Source organism: Myzus persicae, unplaced genomic scaffold (genome assembly GCF_001856785.1).
Source record: "Myzus persicae strain clone G006 unplaced genomic scaffold, MPER_G0061.0, whole genome shotgun sequence".
NCBI lineage: Eukaryota > Metazoa > Arthropoda > Insecta > Hemiptera > Aphididae > Myzus > Myzus persicae.
This window is the reverse complement of record NW_019102056.1, coordinates 193,140-215,776: the sequence shown is the minus strand read 5'-3', so window position 1 is coordinate 215,776 and position 22,637 is coordinate 193,140. Positions and strand designations below refer to the sequence as shown.

General features: G+C 30.1%; 2 protein-coding genes across 5 annotated transcripts; one reads left to right on the top strand and one right to left on the bottom strand.

The window, feature by feature from the left end:
* Positions 1-343: 343 nt before the first annotated feature.
* LOC111031120 lies at positions 344-12,086 on the top strand. Of its 4 annotated transcripts, none has more exons than XM_022310929.1 (8): positions 344-1,085; positions 3,610-3,708; positions 5,996-7,532; positions 8,191-8,249; positions 8,629-9,148; positions 9,959-10,125; positions 10,204-10,320; positions 11,535-12,086. In XM_022310929.1, exons 2-8 carry the CDS (start codon positions 3,616-3,618, stop codon positions 11,811-11,813), a joined length of 2,772 nt encoding a protein of 923 aa, XP_022166621.1. In that variant the 5' UTR covers positions 344-1,085; positions 3,610-3,615; the 3' UTR covers positions 11,814-12,086. The 4 variants fall into 4 exon arrangements, with proteins under 4 accessions (XP_022166621.1, XP_022166620.1, XP_022166619.1 ...); XM_022310928.1 differs by having other exon boundaries at positions 8,632-9,148; positions 10,204-10,344; positions 11,535-12,085; XM_022310927.1 differs by having other exon boundaries at positions 345-1,085; positions 10,204-10,344; positions 11,535-12,084.
* Positions 12,087-19,244: 7,158 nt separating this feature from the next.
* On the bottom strand, positions 19,245-21,602 carry LOC111031112 (endocuticle structural glycoprotein ABD-4-like). The gene is made up of 3 exons (XM_022310910.1): positions 21,472-21,602; positions 20,339-20,484; positions 19,245-20,036 (listed from the first exon to the last, which is right to left on the bottom strand). The coding sequence occupies exons 1-3, from the start codon at positions 21,481-21,483 to the stop codon at positions 19,730-19,732; spliced, it is 465 nt and encodes a 154-aa protein (XP_022166602.1). The 5' UTR covers positions 21,484-21,602; the 3' UTR covers positions 19,245-19,729.
* Positions 21,603-22,637: the final 1,035 nt, after the last annotated feature.

Sequence of the window (22,637 nt, the reverse complement as noted above, 5' to 3'; positions counted from 1 at the left end):
TCTTGTGTGGTAAACTGGTAAACGCTATCTATGAACTGTGACTCCAGGTTACAGCAGTACTGCTAACATAGTTAATCAAACCCACCATAACCTAAATATATATGTTTAATTTTGCCTATAGTGGTTTCATTATTTTAATGTTAATGAATAATTATAAACGCAGAATATAATACTGTTAAAACCATTTAGCATTCAATGTACTGTGTTATCAAAACATGAACTAAAATAGGTCTATAGAAAACCAAAAAAAAAAATTTAATGTTTAATGTTAGTTATTTAAAACCAATTTATATGTTTCGCTTATTTAAATTAATTATGGTTAAGATAATTTTCATATTTTCTTTTTATTTTCAGGTATGTCAGACATTGCTTCTGCACATACTCAATACATTCTTCATATAAGAAAAATGTTAGAATAGCTGTCAATTGTTTTGTTCATGATATTCCGTTTTTCTAATGTTACCAGATGCCATGATTACTTCAAGAATATAGAATAACATATCGTTGTGCAATTTTTGCGTTTTAAGTCTTTTAAAGTTACAGAAATAGTGGTTTGTGCTATAGATCGAAGAGGATTTGATAAAAATTACGCGCCAAATTCTTTATCTATTACCGTTAAACACAATATAATATATTTCACCTATTCTGTGTAGCAGGGTACTCGGTTAAAGTATGGTTAAAGTGGTTCGGACATTAGGGCCATTTTATATCTATGATTTTAGTACTTGCCGCTTGCCGCTTGGTAAACCGTACTACCTACCATAGTAGTATAATAGTACCATAGTTGTCCGTTTGTCACTGCTCAGTTGGGTACATGAGTTGTTATTCTGTATTTCTGTGTGCACTGTGCGAAACTGCGAAGAGTGTAGGGTCAAAATATTCTTTGTCATAAGTCGGAGCTCGTTGATCTATTTTGTTTCTGTTACGTCGCAAATTTAACAAATCGTGCATGTCAGCATCTCGCCAACCGCCAGTCTGCCATCTGGTAGACCTCAACACCAAAGACTGAACAATTGGCAGAAACTTATTAAAATTGTGAATTTTTTATTTTTTCCTGAAAATTATATACCTGTTTGATTTTATCTGTAAGTATTAAGTCTGTATAATGTATTTCTCATAATGACAAAAATATTAAATAGCATAATATAAAATTAAGCGATTTCCTATAACAATAATATTTTTAGGTTAAGTATTAAGTAATCACATATTATAATTTTTGACGATCGGTGATCGGGCTTTATCTTCAGAGAATTGAGATTGAAGTAGTATGTTTTACCTGCTACAGTAATAATTGACTATAGCTTTGAATTGTTTGCAGTCAACAGCAATACATTTTGTTTAATGTGCTCGAGGTTCTGGGACTTGGGTATGTCCTATACCTACTCCTATGTAACACGGCTCACTTTCGGGTTATGCGTTACGGGCGGGGTAGTAAAGGGCATGGATATGGGGCACGTAAATCAGATTTTAAATAACTGTATTAGATAGGTATTGAAGAAAATGTGTTGAGCATACCAAAACAAGTATGGTGAATCCCTGTAAATTTAATAATTATGTACCTATTACATATGGCAGCGGTTCCCAAACCTCGCGCGAGTCTTGTGGTAAATATTGATATTTTTTAATCAACAATAATTTTGGTGGAACGTCTTAACCATTCTTGACAAATATTTCACTATTTCAGTATTACTTTAAGTCACGTTATACAATAATTTACTTGATTTTGAGCCAAATTTTTATAAAGGCTAAAAAAAAAAAATACTTGATTCGGGGATTTCCGTAATAGTTGTTTATTTATGGGAGACGCAATTTTTTTTTTTTTAATTTTGGGGGTGGCATGAAGCCGTGAATTGAAAAAGTTTAGGAACCGCTGACATATGGGTTATTATTATCGAGTACTCGTATGTAGATATCGGTGAACATTGTCGTGAAACCAACTATAATAATATGGTCACATAGTGTTATTTCTTATTATTATTATTATTATTGCCCTTTGTAAAGTTATAAATAGTATTCACAATTCAATTTGCATCTGAATTCTAGTTAGACACAGTGGTGTAAATATGTAAACAATCACTTAAAATTATACTTTTTATTTTTATTTTTCATAAGAATATGTCAGTCACTGTTCGTTTCAAATGTAGTTGGCATCAATTTGCATATTATATTCTCTGAACTCATTCATCATACTTGCACAAATAATTAATTACAAAATACTATAATATTGTAAATTCGTAAAATCCAGCTCCAAAGTCATGGCTTGAGCAAAGTAAAAAAAAACAAAAAAGCGTTCTACGGTAGTCTAAATGCCAGTGCCGTAGCTATAAGCTTAAAGGCCTAAGCCTCCCCCGAAATATCAAACTTACTATACCTGGTAGTACCGGTAATACCCTAGCCTTAGCAATAAAATACCCCTCCCTAAGATAAAATCCTGTTTACGGCACAGTTAAATGTGATTCTGAAAATGACCTAACCTAACCTAACCTGAAAATGTATCTGAAAGCTGAGTTAACCCGTGTAAATTTGGTTGTTTAAACTGACGAACTACTAAACCGTCTAAACCTATTAATTTAATTCCTAATCTAACATTCAACTTTTCAAAAAATATCAGAGTATTATGTAGAATACACTTATATATTTTTTTGATTATGCTAACAACCAAAACCTAAACGGAGTTAAAAACAAAATGTGGTAACTTTTATGCGTAAAATAATAATTCCGACGGTGGCCATGAGGGTCTCTGAGGCTCCGACTTTTCCGTATTTCTACTGACTACAATGTTGTCTCCTGATGACGCGAGATGGTGATACAAAAACAATCTCAAAAGTCATCGTCGGCGTTCGGCCTTGCGGTATCGCCATTCGCCGTTTACTCCGTTACTTCTGTTACCGCGAGTGCGTGTGTCTTAGAAGAATATTACACGTGGCGAGGCGTGATTTAAATAATAATCACTAATAACCATAATATCTAACAAGTATAGTGCCAGGATTTTGTAGCAAATGCTTTATTGGAGGGGAATATGAATGAAAGCTAATTCTTATAATATTATAGATATAAATACGTTTCAAACCATGATAATTACAATAGAGTAAACTGAATTTTAATTTTTCCCATAATGTCCTTTTTTTTTTCATAAATTTTAATTAATACCTGTCTATAATTGTATTATGTAGAATGATTCACCAAGCATGCTTACCCTCATATTTTTTTTTATTAATGAATTTATTCATATTTTGATTTTTTAAATTTTTTGTTTACTTAATTAATGACCATCTTTTGAAATATTTAGATTTTTTTATTCTATTTAAAGAGTCCTGTGGGTATATCAATTTTTTTCAAAAGAAAATCATCCTTTTATTTGTAAATTGTTAAACTGATAATCTTTTTGAAATTATTGATTGACTTATCTATTTAAATTACATTTGAACATGTATAGTTTCTATGAAGTACTCAACTTTAAAAGAGCTGTTTTTATTTTTTGTCAAAAAAATTCTTTTTTTTATGTATTTCTATAAATAGTGAAGTAATTAATTTACAAAAACCTATAAGTATTTACTTATATTAGATAAGGTAATTTTTTATAAAATTAATAAAAAAATTTTTTTTTAGATCAAAATGACATTGGAGATTTTAGCTCAAGAAAAAGTGTGGCTTGATAAATCTAATTATGCTGATGCAGAACGTGTGTACTTTGAGAAACAAACAAAGGTAACTTGATATTTTTCAGTATACTAATACTACATAGTAATATGAACATAATATTGATTTCAACTTTAAAGTGTCAATAATCCTATTTACCAATTCCTTAAAATGCATTTATTTATTTAATTTTATTACATACTATTTATTTTTAGATAACTGAACCTTGATAACCTAGTCTTCATTTTTATTTTATTTTTCAATAATATGTTTAAAATGTTTTTTTGTCATTATGTTTTGGTTCAGAAAATGTTGGTGCTTCAGTCTTCAATGTTGTAGCTTGTTTCTAGTGTCTAATCCAATCTAGTTTGTTCTTAAGAAAGTCAAAGCAGGAAATCCCTAGTATTATAGTAATGTTTTATATACATTTTATGATTTTCAAAATATTTATGCCACTTCTAAGCTATTTATACATATATACTAGTACAGTTGGTACATTATTGTTGACTTATAAGTTACCTATTGTGATATTGTTAGAAAAAACTAGTTATGGATATAATAGTAAAAAGTGGGCAAATAGGTTACTGTAAGAGTTGAGTCTACCTCACTACCTCTTTATTGAATAAGTTACTGTAATTGTTATTGTGTTGAATTTCAATTTTATAATAGTTTATTGAAAGATAGGGTATTTGTTTAGTATGTGACCTACCGTTAGGGTGATCGTTTTGTATGCGTGACCTACCGGTCCGATGATTAATTTTAAAACATTTAAATTAAATTTATATAATTAGGCGTTATTTTATTATTACAGATTACGAATTATATTCAATATCAGTCAAAATTAATTTAAAAAATGCATAAAATTAAATTATGTTTGGCAATACACTTTTTGTACATCGCTTAAAAATTTTAAAAAAATTGTATCTTGCCTGTTGATAGATCGATACCATGCCTCAATTAAATGACGTGGCAACATTTCAGCTGATGTTCCATGCATTTTTCGTAGGGTCATAGTTTTTAATACTCCCCATGAACATTCAATTGCTTGTGTGTGAGCTCCAGTAGTTGGATCAACAAAATTTTTTGAATGGTTTACTGTTCTATGATCATAGCCTATATTTTTTAAACAAGAATAAGAATATGCTCTCCATTCATCTGACATTATAATAGAACCCGGTAATATTTCTTTTTCCATTATCGGAATTAAAGTTTCTCTATCACGTTTTTCTACAACAAAAAATCTTTGTTCCAAATTATCTCAGATTTTGCTACATAAGCCGAATACCCAGGGTCCTTTTAGTCTACGACCATAATTTCTGTTTGATGTAGGTATTTGATTTTCTTGATCACTGTCAGAATTGAAGTCTGCCGAGTTATCTTGTACTTGTTCATGACGCAGATCACCTAGCAGCAGTCTTCCTTGGTTATACTTTCTTCTCCCTCTCAATAACGATTCATCAATTTGTACCACTATATTTTGTTCTCCCATCTTTTCACGTTTTTCAAATAATGAACAAAACACGTCTCTACACAAATTAAACCAGTCAACAATGGTTGCATTTGAACTGCCCGTCAAATAGGTACAGGTCTGTATATCCAATTTTGTCAAAATTTGAACTTCAAATGCTTAAAAAAACAAATTAATATCTTTAAATTTGATGAAGTAGGTACTTCCAATGGGAGGTCTCTTCACTCTTTTTTTCCTGTGTGTATTACTAGTATAGTATCAACTAAGCTAATTTATTGTTCTATTACTGTAGCAGATTGCCAAATAAAAAAAAATTAATATAAATTTAAATATATATATATCTTTAAATTGCTAATGAAACATATTTATGTGGGATCTTGTATTACATTATCATTTTTAAGCTTTTTGATCAAAAAATCTTTTCCTACCAGAAAGTATATTGAAGTTGATGAACGTATTTTAACTGCTCCAAAAAGTGGCGACAGGCACGCATTATTGTAAGATCAAATTGCTTTGCTCTAAATCTAAAATCTTAATGTAATGGATTACCTACCTTTTGTAGGTAAAAGATAACTGATAAACTATCCTTTGAAATATATGTACCTACTAGTTTCCTTTGTTGTCAGTAATGATTTTTTTGGTACGCAATGATTTATCAATTAATTCAATACTCTAAATCAGTGATATCCAATCTTTTGGGCCTCTTGAACCTCTAAATACTATAGCACATTAATACTTTATAAGTACTCTATTTATTATACGTGATAATGATGTTAATATTATTTATTCTTATTTACCGTTTACCACACTGAACCTAGACGTAGTGACATAATATTATACTTTTGTACATAATGATATATTTTCTATAAATTATAAATTATTTTTCAGACCATAAAATATGAAACTTTTGAAAAATATATAAATGACCAAGTCAAATCACTGAATAATAATATTTGTAAAGATTGTTCTATGTGTAGCATAATTGCTCAAATAGATTCACAAATTGATATTAGTAAATTATTGGACAAAGTACAACAGTGGGATGAAAAAAACTCAACAATTAATTTAAGTCAATATCAACAAATAAAACAGTTTGAGTGCCTTGTGTGTTGTTTTAAAACATTTAATTTTAATGATTGGAAATGTCATATTATGTCATTACCTCATATGGCTGATTGTCACAGAATAAACAATTTGTATTCATATGTCTGTTTTGAAAAAATATGCAAACTTCTATTGTATGGACCCAAAGAGTCTTTAATTAAACATAATATGGACAAACATTCAAATAATAGTTTTTTTTTTAGTATGTCTAATTTAATGGCGGAAGTAATGAAACGATATATGGCAGATAATCTAAAACCTTTATATTTCTGTTCACACTGTAAACACTTTTCAGAAACACCGATTCATACTGATATAAAATTCAAAATAGGAAACAGAATTCCTATTGAATACTATTGCAGGTTTTGTAGGGTTACATTTTTATCTAGCCAAGAAATGATTGATTATCATTTGTTAAGTGTAGAACATATGACATTAAAGTGTTTTGATGAATTATGTTCAGAATCTAAGATAAACTCAAAACATATTCAATTATCAGAAGAATCAAATAAAAATAATGAGAATAATTTGTTAGGAAATGTTCAAAATGTTTTAACAACAAATTCAATTAAATTGCCATACATAATATTAACAAGATTTCAAAAGGTCAATGAATATTGCGGTCTATGTAAATTATGTAGTGCTTCATTAATTTGGAACAGTAAAATTATAGTATCACATTTGTTAGAATGTAAGTACACATATGATTCAACAGATTCAAATAAAATAACTATAAATACATTTGATTGTAATGTATGCAATCATTCTACAAATTCCATGAATCAGCACCAATTGCATATTATGTCACATTCACATCTCACTAACTGCTGTGATACTAATAATTATTATTCATACTTTTGTGATTTATGCAATAGGTATATGTATAGTTATAGACTCGTTATTCTTAATCATATTAGAATATGTCATAAGGATTTCAAGACTACAGAATTTCCTGTTTTGTCTATATTTATGGCAAGCGTCTTCAAAGAGTTCAATACAAATGCAAATATGAATACATTTAAACATTATCACAGTACTAGTGGACCTATAGAAGTTTTTAAAACAGACTCATTTCAATGTAATGCTTGTAAAATTACATTTGATAGGTTTACTGATTATAATTGGCACTTAATTACAAGTGAACATATTATTTTGAGTTTTGTTACCCCAAAAGCTGTGATGAAAAATGAAAAAATAAAAAAATTGAGTACAACTAACATACAAACCATAGAATCAAGTATGATTGAACCGAATGTTCTAGTATCTCAAAAATATGATGACATCAAAAGTAAATACACGCAAAATGAACAATTAAATAAAAGTAAGTTATTAAAAACAATTGATTCTTTTAACAAGAACACTCATTAATGTTTTTCAAAATAAATTTTTATATGATAAGAAATCATTACAAAACAACATATTTGGGAATTTTAAACGAGTAGTTAAATAGGTACTAGTAGCAAAATAGGTAGATATGTAAAGTTATTATAATCATTTCATAAAGGTTGATGCTATTTGGGCCAATGAGTTTTTTATCAAAAGAATCACTCAGTAGATAGTATATACTAAATACTTATTAATTATGTATTCTTATTAAAATTAAAAATGAATGTTAAATGTGATTCAAATAATAGAAAATTTAAATGTATTGTATAAATTTAAATTTACTATTATCTAGTCTAAGTAATGGGTAAGTATTGTTTTGACCGCAACTATTAACATTTTTCTGGAGGGTTAGAATTGTATCAGCAGCGCAAACAATAATAATTAATATTTTAAACTAAAATGTGATAAAAAAAAGCTGGGTGGGGCTAAGTTTCCTTAATGCACATGCGGAGATGTAAATAAAGAGTGATTTAGTTTATTTTTAAATTATTTGTATGTATTCAATGAATTAACTAGTGGTGTAACAATTTATAATTTTTAAATTATTGTTTTAAGTAAATTAGAAAATATAGATCTATAATGTTTGATTTTAGGTCCAACTAATCTTGATGTTGATGGAAGAATACTCTTGGATGGTATACAAAAAGTTCAGGTATTAGTATAGTTTTATAAAAGTTTAACCTAACCTAACTGAAATTTTTTAAATAGAAAATTATATTACTATATTATTTTATTTGAAAAATTAACACTGAACTTTATTTTATGATCATTGTATTAAAATTGTAATTATAATTATTTCTATTTCTCTGTAATTGAATTATTTTTATTAATTACAATTTTTAAGCTTATATCAAAATATAGTTATATTTAATTTAGTGTGATTAATTTGAAGTTTTATTTTTTTGGTATCTTAAGATAATTGAAGTGTTATATTATGATGTTGACTGTATTTTGAATGATTAGTATAATCAATATAATAGCAGTTCCCATTTGTTGGTCATGATTGAAAAATAATAATAAATAATTTTCAGAAGTCTCTTGTAAACAATAATGTCCTTGGCAAATTGAATGATGATGCTCAGAGAGACAGTAATAAGTTTATTGAACACACAAAGTTGACACCAAATCATAGTAAACATCGGCAACAATACTCAAATTATTTCAAACATAAAATGAGTTTGTTGAAAAAGTTGAGACAATATGATGATCTTGTCATGAAAACTTTGTCATACTATTGTGATGTATGTGATTTTATAGCTGTAGAAAAATATGTGTGGGATAAACATAATCAAAAAGAACACTCTGTAGATAGACCTATAACTTACTGTTCTACGTGCCTTATGTTTGTTGTTGGTGAAAACAACCAAGAACACAACCGTACTATAGAACACAGTTCTCTTTTGAACTTTTTACAATCATCAAAACCGGTAGAAGTAATAAGGGAAAAAACTTCATTAGTAAAATTGGTTGAATATTGTTCATCACATAAAAATTGTATAGACCTAGAAAAAAAAGAAAAAAAAGAGTTAAACAATACTGATAGCTTCAAAGGTATTGATTTATTATTATGGTGATTTTTGTAATTTTATAAAAAGTTGCTTGTACTTGATTAATTTTAATTTTGTACATTTGTGATTTCAACACGTTCACGACCAGGAATCAAATTTTTTATTCTTCTGGTAAATAAACAAATACAATTTTAAATTTTAAAGTAACCATATAATTTATGTTGTTAGAAGAAAAGCATGTGTCAGGAAACCCTATTTACTACAGTCTCATGTCAAATAAGTTTGACATAAATTTTTTTAAGATTCTCACGTGTCAATTGAATGTTGGTCTATGGTCGTTAACGTGTGAACCACTTATATCAACCTATCGTTAGTTGCTATGGTCAAAAAAACTGAATTAATATCATCTATTAAACTTATATTTTTTTAACTAGGTTTAAAATGTATTATACATTATTATCAAGTCATTATAACTAACTAAATATGATGAGTAATTTATTTCTAAAATTATTCACAGGTTAAATAAAATTTAAGCTTGATACACATAATATTATGGTCATATCAACTAATAAAAAATTCATGGCGTTAGTAAAACTTCACCATCTTAAAATATCATATGATAATATTTTGTCATTAAGTTTTGTAAGTATGATCATAATATTGATTTGTGTTAATGCAATTTAAAATTATGAATAAAATAAAATCATTTGTATTTTAAATTTATATTGAGCTATTAATAACACCAAGATGAGACTAATGTTTTAAAATACACCAAAGCGATTAACGACGAGTTAACAATTTTTAAAGATTAATTAGTTGGAAGCGAATTAATTATTGTTTATATTTGTTATAGAATCCAAATACTCTAACTTTAATAATAGCAAAAACAGTGATTGTTCTTTAATGGAAAAACTAAGTACAAATAGGGAAGATCCAATGATTATGAAGAATACTAAATTGTTACTTGATAAAACTAAGAGTAGATATGAACATAAACATGATGACACTAATACCAGCAATGTATTAACTTTATTTATTCATTGTTAACTATTATTTTGTTACTTTCATTTAAGTTATGTATGTAATTTTATAACTTAGGCAGCCAAACTGATTCATAGTGAGATTACATCATCAAATAATTTGGTTAATACATTGATGACTATTCCATATCAAGCAAATGTACCTATGGAAAAGACAACTGAAAACATTGATCTTGTAAATATGTCAACTGATAATTTGGTAAAAAATTATATTTATTGGTTTTTTAATAATATTAAATTAATTTTATAATGTTTGCTGATAATTGTTGTATTTATATATATTTTTTATTGTTATTAGACAAATATTAATTAACATTATTATATCCCACCATTTAGAGGCTTGGTGCCAGTTTTTCAAATTTTCCACAATTTTGTAAAATTTAGAATTATGTTTTATATTTTTAGTTGCCACTTTAATTATATTACTTTTTCACTAATCTATAGCCTAATACTTATTTAGAGAGTAGTGGACACCGTGTATTGTATAGAAAATATGACTTCATTGGAAACATCCTTAGGCCTTGGATATTGTAATTGGATTTTGATAACTATTGTTTTATTTTTAAGAGGAACTTACAGGCCCATTGAATACCAATTTTTTATTTTATTTCAAATAATTTGTAAAAAAGCTTAACATTGTCTTATTTTTAAAAACTGAATAAGTTTTTTATTAAAATATTGAAAAACAGAGTTTAATGTAGCCTATTGAGTATATTCTCTATTAGTTTAAAAAAAGTTATTGAATTTTTGGTTGATGCTACAGAACTGGTCCATTATTCCCGTATAGCTTATTTGGAAACAAAATTTTATTGGCACCAGGCACTTTAAACATTAACATAAACAAATAAATTACATGTAAAGTTACTGTTTACATTTTTAAACCTGTGTGGATGGTGATGACCTGTAGAATGGTTTTAGTTAAGGGCTGTTGTTAGATGAAAGAGCATTAGTATAGACTATAAGAGAAGTTGTAACTATTAATGGCCCCAAATTTGAACAAAGGATTAAGTAGTAGATTTTAGCCATTATGTAGTAGTACTCCTGGTTTATAGCACAATATTACAGTGCAATTTCAATAATGAAATTAAAATTTTTTTAGTGTAATGAATACCCATAATCTTTATGGCTGTATATTACACATAATTTAATAGTACCTAGGTAACAATAATTATAATATTGTGATGTTAGATATAAGCTAACTTTTATATGTATTATGTAAATAATCAGTTAATGCATGAAGTACAATACATGGTTGCAAATGGTTATTTTTTATTTTTGTGTGTCTCCTAAATTTAACATACTCATACATATGGGTACATAGTAATCAAATAATCTACTCAATGTCTTCTATAGTTTTAATATTCTGATATATAAATTTATTTATTTTAGGTTGAAAATGGCTCAGCATTCATAGAAACTGTTAAATCACAAAACAAAGTTTTATCAAACTGTGATGAAACAACTTGGCCACCGTTGACAAATAACACACAGATTTTCGAAAACAAAAAAATATGTAAGCTTGATGAAGACCAACTATATGGGGAGTATGTAATACAAAGGCTTAAAAACATAAAAAATACAACCATTAAACAACATGTCAAGCTTGAGATCGATTTTATATTTTATACCAAAATGAAACAATTGTCGTCACAAGAGAGTACAAAATGATGAGTCAATTCAATGCAACAAGTTTCCTATTCACAACTTTCTTTACTTTAAGCTATAATAAGTATAAAAACAAGAGTTAAATTTATATATATATAAGTGTTGATTTTAAAAGTATTGGTATTTATTTTATTTACTGTATTAGTTAAACATATTATGATTACTTGATTCCAATGAAAAGCATTAATTGTTGAATGTTTTGAATTTAAAAATTACAAAAAATTATCTTTTAAAACAGTTAATTAAAAAAAAAAAGGTTTACTTATTGTTTTATTTATAATGACATGATATTGGTCTTGAAAAAAAAGAAAATATTAAGAGGGGAAATGTATCTTGTGGGTTATGAGTATGTACTAATATGTCACTGTCAATTGTGTAAGTATAAAATTTAACATGGTTAATACATTGGTTCAACTTGGGGGTTCAAAAGGGTCTTAAGCACTCCCAAGTTCAAATTTATCTCCCCTTGTTTTTTTAGGTGTATGTCTAGCTATTATTGTTATAGTGATTAGTGAAGTACCATTAGTTTGGGAGTGGTTCGAAACGCCAACAGTCAACATATTGACGTAAACAAAAGAAGATATTGATCGATTTAAATTAATCGTGGTAAAAAACAATTGTCTACTAAAATAATTAAAATTAAAAAGCTATTAATTGGGTAATGCTTTGATTTATATTAGGGGTCAAGAGAAGTCGGTGTATTGGATTTTTCAAATTTGAATTAAATGATATGAAACGATTGTATACGAAAAATGATTCCACGCAAAGACCGTCATCTGTCATTTTATGAGATTACTAAGTATATTTTATGATATTATGATTAAAGTATTTTACTTTAAGGCATTATTACTTTCCCAATGTCTACGAAATGCTTTCATGTTATTTTGTGTTTTGGCCATATTTTGTCCTATAATATAGGTATAGAACTATAGTTCTGGAGAAAATAGTGGTAATAACTAGTGGCGGATCTAAAAAAAATGGCCCGGTCGGACATTTAAAATTAGGGCCTGCACCTCCATTTAATTATAATATGTATTTTCTTTAAAATGTTAAACAGGGTTGGGCGAGCGAAGTATTCCCCCCCCCCCCCCCCCAAAAAAAAACATAAAACTTCTAACTCTAACTTATAAAAAAATTGTTTCAATTACTTAAAAATAACATAAATATTGAATACAAATGAATAAAATACAATTAGTTACGCATTCAAATTATAAATACAAATTTTTTTTTTAAATTCTTATGAATTTAATTCTACATAAAATTACTTCTAGGTCAAACTAAAAACCATTTTTCTTATACAGTTATACAATATCATCCATACACAAGAATTATGCTATTAATATAAATAATATAATAATTATCTCTGGTCAGGTGACACTACTGAGGGTCTTCCTATTCGAATATTTCATAATGTCATATAAACTTTGTCATCATACATTCATACTTACTGATTATTGTAAAATAGATTGTAAATATATGTTAAAAAAAAAATAAAAAAAAAAAAAATATAATAATTATTATTATAAAAATACTAATTTAATTAGGGTTATCGGTGGCGGATTGCAGTTATTTTAGCCAAAACATACCAATCTTTTGTCCATCTTACTTATCGACCTAGTAATACTATAATACTTTTTAGAACTGATTACAATTTGTCATTTAATATTTTAAAATGTCGGAATTTTCCAAAGTTTATTATTCGGAATTTAATTCAAAAATCTTAAAACGTGGACTGGCCGATCTCGAGTAGACATAACGAATTCAGATCGGTTTGCTAAAATATTATAGCTTTATTAGGTCGATCGGTAGGATGAACAAAAAGTGCATACAAATTAGAATAAATTGTTTATCGTTCACTAGTGCAACAGTGAGTAGGTGACATTTACTTGTGCGTGCGGGGACGCTTCGCTATTTCTTTTACGCACGGTCACACACGCAAAACATTACTTACTACTCACACATTTACAAGACCCGCATGTAAGCAATTTGAAAATTGCCTTTTTTGAACTCCTTAAAAACTATTCACCACCAATCCCCTTAAAGACGTGTTCTTCAGACTTCTATGATATCAAAGAAATATAAATTGCAAAAATAAAAGCAATTACGTGGGTCGATACTCGATAGTCGTCAAACGTTGTCAACGTCCGACGACGATGAAAATTATTAGTTTTGGTTTTTTTAGCTCATTGCTATAATATCATGATATTCCTTATAATATAGTAACTTTTAATAATATGGTTTTTTTTATTGTATACTCAGTTCGGCGAGTAATTGAGTGTCGTCGCCAGGTGGCATGACGTGAACGGCATCGGCATTGGTCGCCTATCGTCGAGAAACCGCCGTGTTCTCTCGCCGAACGGAGTATAGCACAACTATTATAATACCCATTTATTTATTTATTAAAACTAATGTTAACCATATTATTTTCGCCAAGGGGGGCCAGTCGGACATGTCCAGGTTGCCCGGGTGTTAGATCCGCCACTGGCACTGGTAAGCCACAAATGTTATTGCCATTTCGTAGGATTTTTCTTTTACGGCCACGAATATAATCACCTTAAATAATTGGTAGGTAATATCTATTCTAATCGTCTTATGAGATATTCTGTGCCTAATTCATGTTCTAACTCATTCTTCAATCTATGCTGGCGGAATTTCAGCAGGTGTAAAAATACTAAGAGCAATCAAATTTTGAACTAAAATTCTAAATTCTATCATAAATCATAAATTCCTCATATTTAACTGTTAATCTTTTCACCGAATACTCTGATTTAAATGAAAATGGCATAAACGTCTTTGAGTATTTGGAGACCATTCTTTGACTGTTTCAATTGCTGCTTCTTCGAAGTCTGTCAAAATAAAGTATGGGTTTAGATATTAAATAAAGGAATGTAGGTATAAGATTCTTTGGATTTGCTATTCATTATAGAGCATAAACCAATGGTAAAATTGTAGATTTTGTATTGCGTCCTTCGGGGACTTGAATCAAATAATAAAGCTGATAAAATATTGTTAGTACTGTCTTTATTCTGTGAAACGAAAAATATATTTCTTGATCCATCCATGTTTAATAGTTTAAATACAGTGACTACCTATGCTTGCGTAGGTATTATTAAATATGATTAACTGTATACTATTGTTTGTGGTATTTTTTCAGTTGAACCGTTTCGTCCAGATTTTATCAATACGTGCCGTTCAAAATTAATTTGTATCGTTAACGCACTGTTACATAGGCATATCTAGCCTGTGCTCTCCCCCCCCCCCCCAGTGTGTGAACATTAGCCCCCAAGAGTTATTGGAGTATGTTTCGTACAGATAAAAGTAATTGTGCTTATATTGAATTTGGCGTGTCGAATGATAATATAATTTATAATAATATTATCACTTAAGTAATTATTCATCCTTTTAGACACTGAGTAGAGAAAGTTGGTACTTTCCAGAGGTAAAAATTTAAAATTTAAAATTCCTAATTGTTTTCTTAATAAAAATTTTAAAAATAAGGAAACAGGTATTTTTACGCAATACCTACCAGTTTTCGACAAAATCGATATTGTTTTTATTTATGTATGTTATTGTGTAGGAAATATTCCCTAAATTTGTTTATACTTTTTGAGCTATTTTATTCATACTATTATATATTTGATTTTATGTAATTTTCTACTTTATATTTCATATTTACGCTTGGTCATAAAGTTAGAAAATTGAATACAAGGTCGCATAACCTAAGTTGTTTATATTACACAATTAAAAAAATATCTCAAATACATAGTCGCAATCAGTGGCTTGCCCATTTTACACATAATGGTATACATCTTATATAATAAAAAGCAAAGTACAAACCATGATTTTTCTGAAAACTCAACGATTTTGAAGAAACGTTTTGCGTACTATCAATTAATTGTAGAGGTTATTACAGTTACGGGATATTGTAATAACTAATAAGGCAACGGTTATCGAACTCGGATTTAGTTTGTTTAGCCTCTCCATTGAAAAATCCTGGTTGCGCCACTAGTCACAATATATTTTGTATAAGTGTTAAAAGTTGAACATTTTAATAATAATTATAATACCTTGGTAGTTTTGTATTATAGGTAATATTGTACATAATATACGTTTTTAAATGTTTTTCACTATGGTAGCGATAAATAATAAATTGTATTTTACTAATAATTTTCATTGTTTTAACAAAACTAAAAATAGTAATGAAAATCAAAACGTTTTTTTGTTTACAAATGGTTGGCATTAGTTACATTCACTGTTTTAAGGTCACCGTGGTTACATCTTACAAATTATAATAGTAATAGACAATAGTGCACCAATGACAGTAAAACAGATTATCGAGAAATGTAGATCCTATGAAGAAGCAAGACTCAAGCACAAAATAAACCCAAACTTATACGAATCCCTAGGACCAGACATAACATCGAGTGACCTTATCTCCTCCCACAAAGAGACCGGGCGGCATAAGCAAATTTAGTACAATATAATATAAGCTGCAATTGTAGACAGTTGTACAAAAGTTTAAACTATTGTATGCTTCATACGAAATGCCGGTTATATTTTATTTCATTTCTATTTACATTGTAACATAAATAATACAATTTTCTAGTTTTCGAAAATGTTCACAAAAATACATTTTGATAAAAATGCACATCCCTAGGTAGATATACCTATGTGACTCGCATAATATATAAGACATATTTTAATTATTGCCATTTTACTGTCTCGAGTTGTTTAATACCGCTTTTTATTTTATTTCTTACTTAGGTGTCTATGGCATACACATTACACACGCACACACAAATAATGTTTGAGTTTTAACCGGTTTCCCGCAGTGGCTGCCGTGTCCGAATAATGACGTCCAATGAATTCCACACGCTCTGCGCCCTAAACCACCTAATCTAACCATTGCATGTTTTATGTATGTAAGTACCTATATATACACTTGGCACAGACTTGCAGTCGGCGGCCTTGGCCGATAGGTGTATAGGAAAGAAGACATACATTTTTTTTAACCATTATAAATTAAACTGGCACGGATCGGTGAAAAAAAGAGTGAAATATAATATACCTACCTATTTGCCGAACGATCCAATGGGACTCGATTTTCATTGGCCGTTTTCTACGGTTACTATATTGTTATTAATTTATTATATATCATAAGTATGAATGTATGATATAGGTATTGCAGGTAGGAAGGTATGCAAAGAGTCTTACAATTTATGACGGCAGACGATTTATTGTTACATACAAGATACGTTTAAATGCATATTTTATAGGCAGCTGATCTGATCAGCTGTGAAAAATATTGATTTTGACTTAAAAACTAACTTTTTAACGTACTTACCTGTTGCACTGTATTAGATAGGTACCTCACATTTAGCGTCCTAGAAAATTATATTTTCTCACATTTTAAAGCTGTATAGTCACTGGACAGTAATTAATAATTATAAAGGTATTGAATTTACGAATTTACATTTTCTTATTTTTATATTTTGATTATTTGATTGCCATTCAATTTTAGCTATTTATTAGATTTAATAAAATATTTAATGAAGATCAAATTATTATTTTTTTTTTCTATGGACTCTGACATTGACTTAAATCAGGCGTTTTAGATAGGCAAATTGATTGTCATAAACGTTAAGTTCAAATTATTTGCTTTTTTATATTGAATAATATGTTAACCTTGGAAACATTTTATATATAATATTATTTTTATAAGAACTATTAATCTGCAGTGATATCACAAATTCAACTATATTGACTATATGTGGATTTTAAATTAAACACGAAGTTTCGAAAATATTGTAAATATATTTTTGTGTATAGTTTGGAATTTATTAAGATTTTATTAATTTATTATATTATTGTAATTTATTCGGATGATTTTAATTTATTATGAAACTATGTAATGCCTAATTATAATAATTAATATGTCCCTAAATACTACACTCTGATCGTTGGCTTTAATGTTTACACGGAAAACATAGGTAATAACCTCGAAACATTCTTTAAATTAACCCATTAAGTATATTGAAATAAAGATCATAGAGAAAAATATTTGTAAGTCAACCCAACCGAAATTATAGATCGAAAATGTGGATTTCTGTAGATTTAAAAGTTTTATTTCGAGTTTTGTAAGTTACTGCTTACTATGAATCATAAATAGGTTATCATTTGTAGGTAGTTTGTACATCCATCATTTCTCCCCAAATCTGGTTACATACTTATAAAGTTATACAATTAAGTAAGAAAAATATAGAAATGTATGAATTATGATTATGCATTCAGATAGAATATTAGAATAAATGTGGAATATTAGGTTCTATAGAATACCTTATAAATTATTACTTATGACTTATTGGTCTGATTGTATTTCTGTATAATATACTAATACACAGTTAATTGTTATGCTCTATTAAGATTTAAGTCTGCTGTTTACCTTTTGGTTAGATTTTTTCACACTTCTGTTATAAATCTACCTATGAGCTATAGGTCTAAATTCAATATCGGGTTTTTAATTCCAGTTTATTGTATAATCTCCTATGCATTATATTATATTGTTATTTATTACTTACGAACTTTGAACCGAAAAGCACATTTTCAATTAATTCAATAAAAGTAGATAGGAACAATCAGAATTATTATATCTGGGTACATATGTCTTAAAAAATTATTTACAATCATTCTTTCGGTTTATGTTCTAAAATTCAAAATTATTCAAGTTTCGTAAGTATCAAGTCAAATGTCTACGTATACATATCTAATAATATATATATTATTTCGAAAGATTTTTCTTGACTAATAAAACCTTAAGACTATTTGCAGGTACACAGGATCCACGTAGGTACCCATAATAGTATAATACAATTTGTATTAACATTTAAAAAAATAACTAATGGTTCCTTTGTTTAAGTGATACTTATATTGCAACCATACAATTTCGTATCCAAGGCAAACTTCAAGTGAAATCGGTATCGTCATTATAGCATCTTTTATTTTTTTGGCTGATGTAATTTATTGTGAAATCCACTATTAAATAATGTGTTTTTCGATTAGTAAAGTTTTTTAACTTCTAGTATAACACCGAAAACCAGTTTTGATTACGGAAAAATGTGTCAATTCTTGGATAATTCCCATGAAGCGAACCATACGCATTTGTTCATCCATTATATTATATTATTATGTCTGCGATTGTGAATCGCCCGGTTTTTCTGGTTTTGGATTGAGAATCCAAAGAGCACTGCCAAGGATTATAGACAATTACGTTAAAAGATGGTCTTGTATAATCGTTAGCAGATTTTTTTTACCTGATATTGACTTTTATTTAGTCGTGTGCTATTATTATTGTAGAATAATAAAAAGTTGTGTACTAGGTAAATTGATGCACACAATAAAGGTTAAGATTTTAACAAATACATATAAAACGTCATATTTGTTGTACAAATTGTTTTTATTTTCAAACTTAAACTCTACATAATGACATACATATTACACATGGTAAACAAAAATAATATGTTCGTTTGGGCATACATATAGGCTGGTATACACCGTACACCTACATGCGTCAAACGGGTACATATACATAAAGAAGTGACGACAGAAACGTCAACTATGAGAGACATTTCTTTATAGCGTTCGTCGGAAAAGATAAAAAAAAAAGGAAAAGGAAATAAAAAGAAAAAAAAAAGTTCAATTGAGTCCGAATTTCGGGTTTTTGATCAAAAGAAAATTTGGACAAAAACCGATCATCAAAACGATGAACCGAACCGAATTGTAGAATTTTTTTTCCTTTATTTTTCTTGTTCTTTTTCAAGACGAGGGAAGGAAGAAGTGGTGGAGGTTCGTTTATTTGATGCTTGCACAAATAAACGTCCGGCAGTTGTTGGATTCGTTGATTTCGTCATAATATATATCATCTAATACCGTTTGGCGGTGTTGATCGGGAAACCCCTCTCGTCGTATTGACCGGCATCGGCAGCGGCGTTCTTGTAGGCAAGTTCGTTGGCACGGACCAACGCCTCTGGGAGTGGTGGTGGTGTGGGCAAATGGGCTCCCTTGGCGACGAAACCATTTTCAGCGTCTGCGAAGTATTCTACTTGGTAGACAACTCCGTCTGGGCCGGTGTACAGATAGTATCCTTGGGCTACTTGTCCCTCGGCTTCGGTGCCTGGGTTCTTCAGGTATCCGGATTCGCCGGCTGAGATTCCGTTTCCGGTCTGGTAGCTGTGAACAATGGGAAAAGGATACCGGCACGTGTCGTCATTGATGTTTTATTTTATAATTATAGTAGGTTTAGGTAACAATTAGTAATAATGATGGTGATGATAACGGCGACGATAATATAATACCTAATTGTATATTTGTATGTATAAGACGTTCGTCGATTACATATTGTAATTGTTCGTTTTTCTTAGTGTTCCTGAGAGGAACAATACAATACAATATTATACACCGCGACTATCATCATTCTACTATTGGGTGCACAATGTTATTATATAGGTACGCTTGTTGCAATAGGTACTCACCTGTATTGGTAAGATCCGTCGAGGTTGAGTTCTTGTGTCTGGGCAATGATCGGGATGGGGGTTGTGACGGAGGCTGATGGGGCGTAGTAGGCACCTTGTGGTGCGCCGAAGACAGCGCAGGCCGAAGCCAAAACGACAAATGCAGCCTGTAATACAAAATATCAATATTTAATCAAGGACAATAAAAAATCATTTTATAGTAATGTCGCCGAAAGTTAGGGGTAGTAACGTTTCGAATAATACTCGAATTTATCGCCAAAATGTTCTCACTTTTCATTTAAAAACGGCATCTGCTATATTTGATTTTCGGAATCGATCATAAATCGAGACTATAATATTGTAATATGTATTAAAAACGCATAATAATATCTAATATAGCGTATATATTATAATATTATTGTGGGATTGGGAAAACACTATAATCATACAAATCTATTGCTTGTTCTAATAATATAATACACGGAACGATACCTCGCTCTACAAGTATATTATGCGAAGTAGATTAAGAATATTTTTGACTTAAGTCGTAATTATAATAATGTATGAGTCGTGGTTGACGCTTCACGCCGAACGTGGTGCTCAAAATAATTAAAATGAATTCGTAAGTATTACTCGATAATTATTTCGAGTGGACGCGCTGAAGTGTTTTGCGTTACGTGTTTTTGAAACTCCTTTACCCGTTGTGATCGTGCAGCTCGGCTCGATATTATATAATATATAATAATAATAAGCTTTTATTATATTTTGTATTATTATTGTTGTTTTTGTCGCCACCGCGGCCCGTAAAAACGCATTGTCACGGCAAAATATTTTTTTTAAGCAATGTTTTCTTCACACGCAGAACTTCTGCATTGCTATTGTACTTTTACCACTATTACTGTAGAATATATAGTTCGAAATCGCATCTCATATATCCCTCGAATGTAAAATACGATTCCCGGATGAAACGACCACGGTTGGCCTTACATATTCGGTGTGTATTTGTATGTAATAGATATAATATAAAATGATACAAGTGCATTCGAACCGCCGTGGTTTTTAAAGTAAGTGTAGGTAAGTAATTTATAATATAATATGTGTAAAAAAATAAAAATCATATACTATAGGCAATAATGTTATAATAATATACTCACGGAGTGGAACATTGTGATTTTTTGGGTTGCTGTTTGTTGCTGGTTGTCTTGATGAGTAAAGCGAACTGTTGTCGGACGGACTTGAGAGCGCACACAATTGTCTGTTGGCTGTCGCTAAACTGTTAAATACTCGAATTCCCCACCCCGGCGCTACGTGGCTGGATAAAAACTGTGCAGGTATCGCACTAGATCAAAAACGCATACACGTTGTACGTCCGGAGACGAGATCAAGTGAGAAAGAGAGAGAGAGAGAGAGGGAGTGAGAGAGTGGTGTGTGTCTGTATGGTGATGAGCGCGAGAGAGAAAATAGGAACCGCAACACGAATAAGAAATGAGAAAAAAGGGGAAAGACGAAAAACGGAGACGGCCACTGCAGTCGCCGCCGATATCTTTCCCCTTCGAATTCATGTACTTACTTTAGTCGGTGGCGGGAGGATGATGAGCTGCAGGAGGAACAGAGGATGAGGATGAGGTCGAGCGCGGGATGGTGTCGGATTTTACGCGCGCGCGTGCGATAACCCGAAGCGTCGTCGAGGAGGGGCCGCCTGGTGACCTTAAGGATGAAATAATAATGGAATAAGAAAAAAAAATATCATAACCTGAGCGTGGGCCGCGCGCTAAGTGTTGCGCAACTATATCACGGCGGCGTCGATGATGGTACCTACCTATAACCATTGCTCGCGTATGACGGATGGAGATGACCGGTCGAGCGGCGGCGGCGGCGACTCTTCTTGCCGCAGCCGCCGTTTTCGTACATACGTGTCGGCGATTATTACCACAAGTTACTATTACTACTCGTCGTCATTATCGTCATCGTCATCGTCGTCATCTGGTGCGTTATATATTCACGACGACGGTGGTGATACCTGTTGCACGGTCGCGGTATCCAGAGCTCTGCCGCACGACCGGCCGGCCGGTCCAAACAGTGCTTACGTGTACCTACGTCCCGCTAAGCCGTAAGCGGATTTTTATTTTTTATAATATTCCCGACGTACTTGCAAAAAAACATTACATTTTGTACCTGGGACGACGAGTAGTCGTATAATATTGAATAATATGTTGTCGGTTTTCGATTTTTTGTCCACTATAAGTATTTACTTTGGTTTTTTTGTGCATTATATATATTCGTGATTTTATTCTTTTCCGTGAAGTTGAACTATACAATA

Bases quoted from the DNA above. Each gene is read 5' to 3' on its own strand.
- LOC111031120 (XM_022310926.1), top strand. From the start codon at position 3,616: ATGACATTGGAGATTTTAGCTCAAGAAAAAGTGTGGCTTGATAAATCT. The intron at 3,709-5,995 runs GTAACTTGATAT...ATTATTTTTCAG, and splicing joins ACTTTGAGAAACAAACAAAG to ACCATAAAATATGAAACTTT. The intron at 8,250-8,628 runs GTATTAGTATAG...AATAATTTTCAG, and splicing joins ATGGTATACAAAAAGTTCAG to AAGTCTCTTGTAAACAATAA.
- LOC111031112 (XM_022310910.1), bottom strand. The intron at 20,037-20,338 runs GTGAGTACCTAT...CATTGTTCACAG, and splicing joins GACGGATCTTACCAATACAG to CTACCAGACCGGAAACGGAA.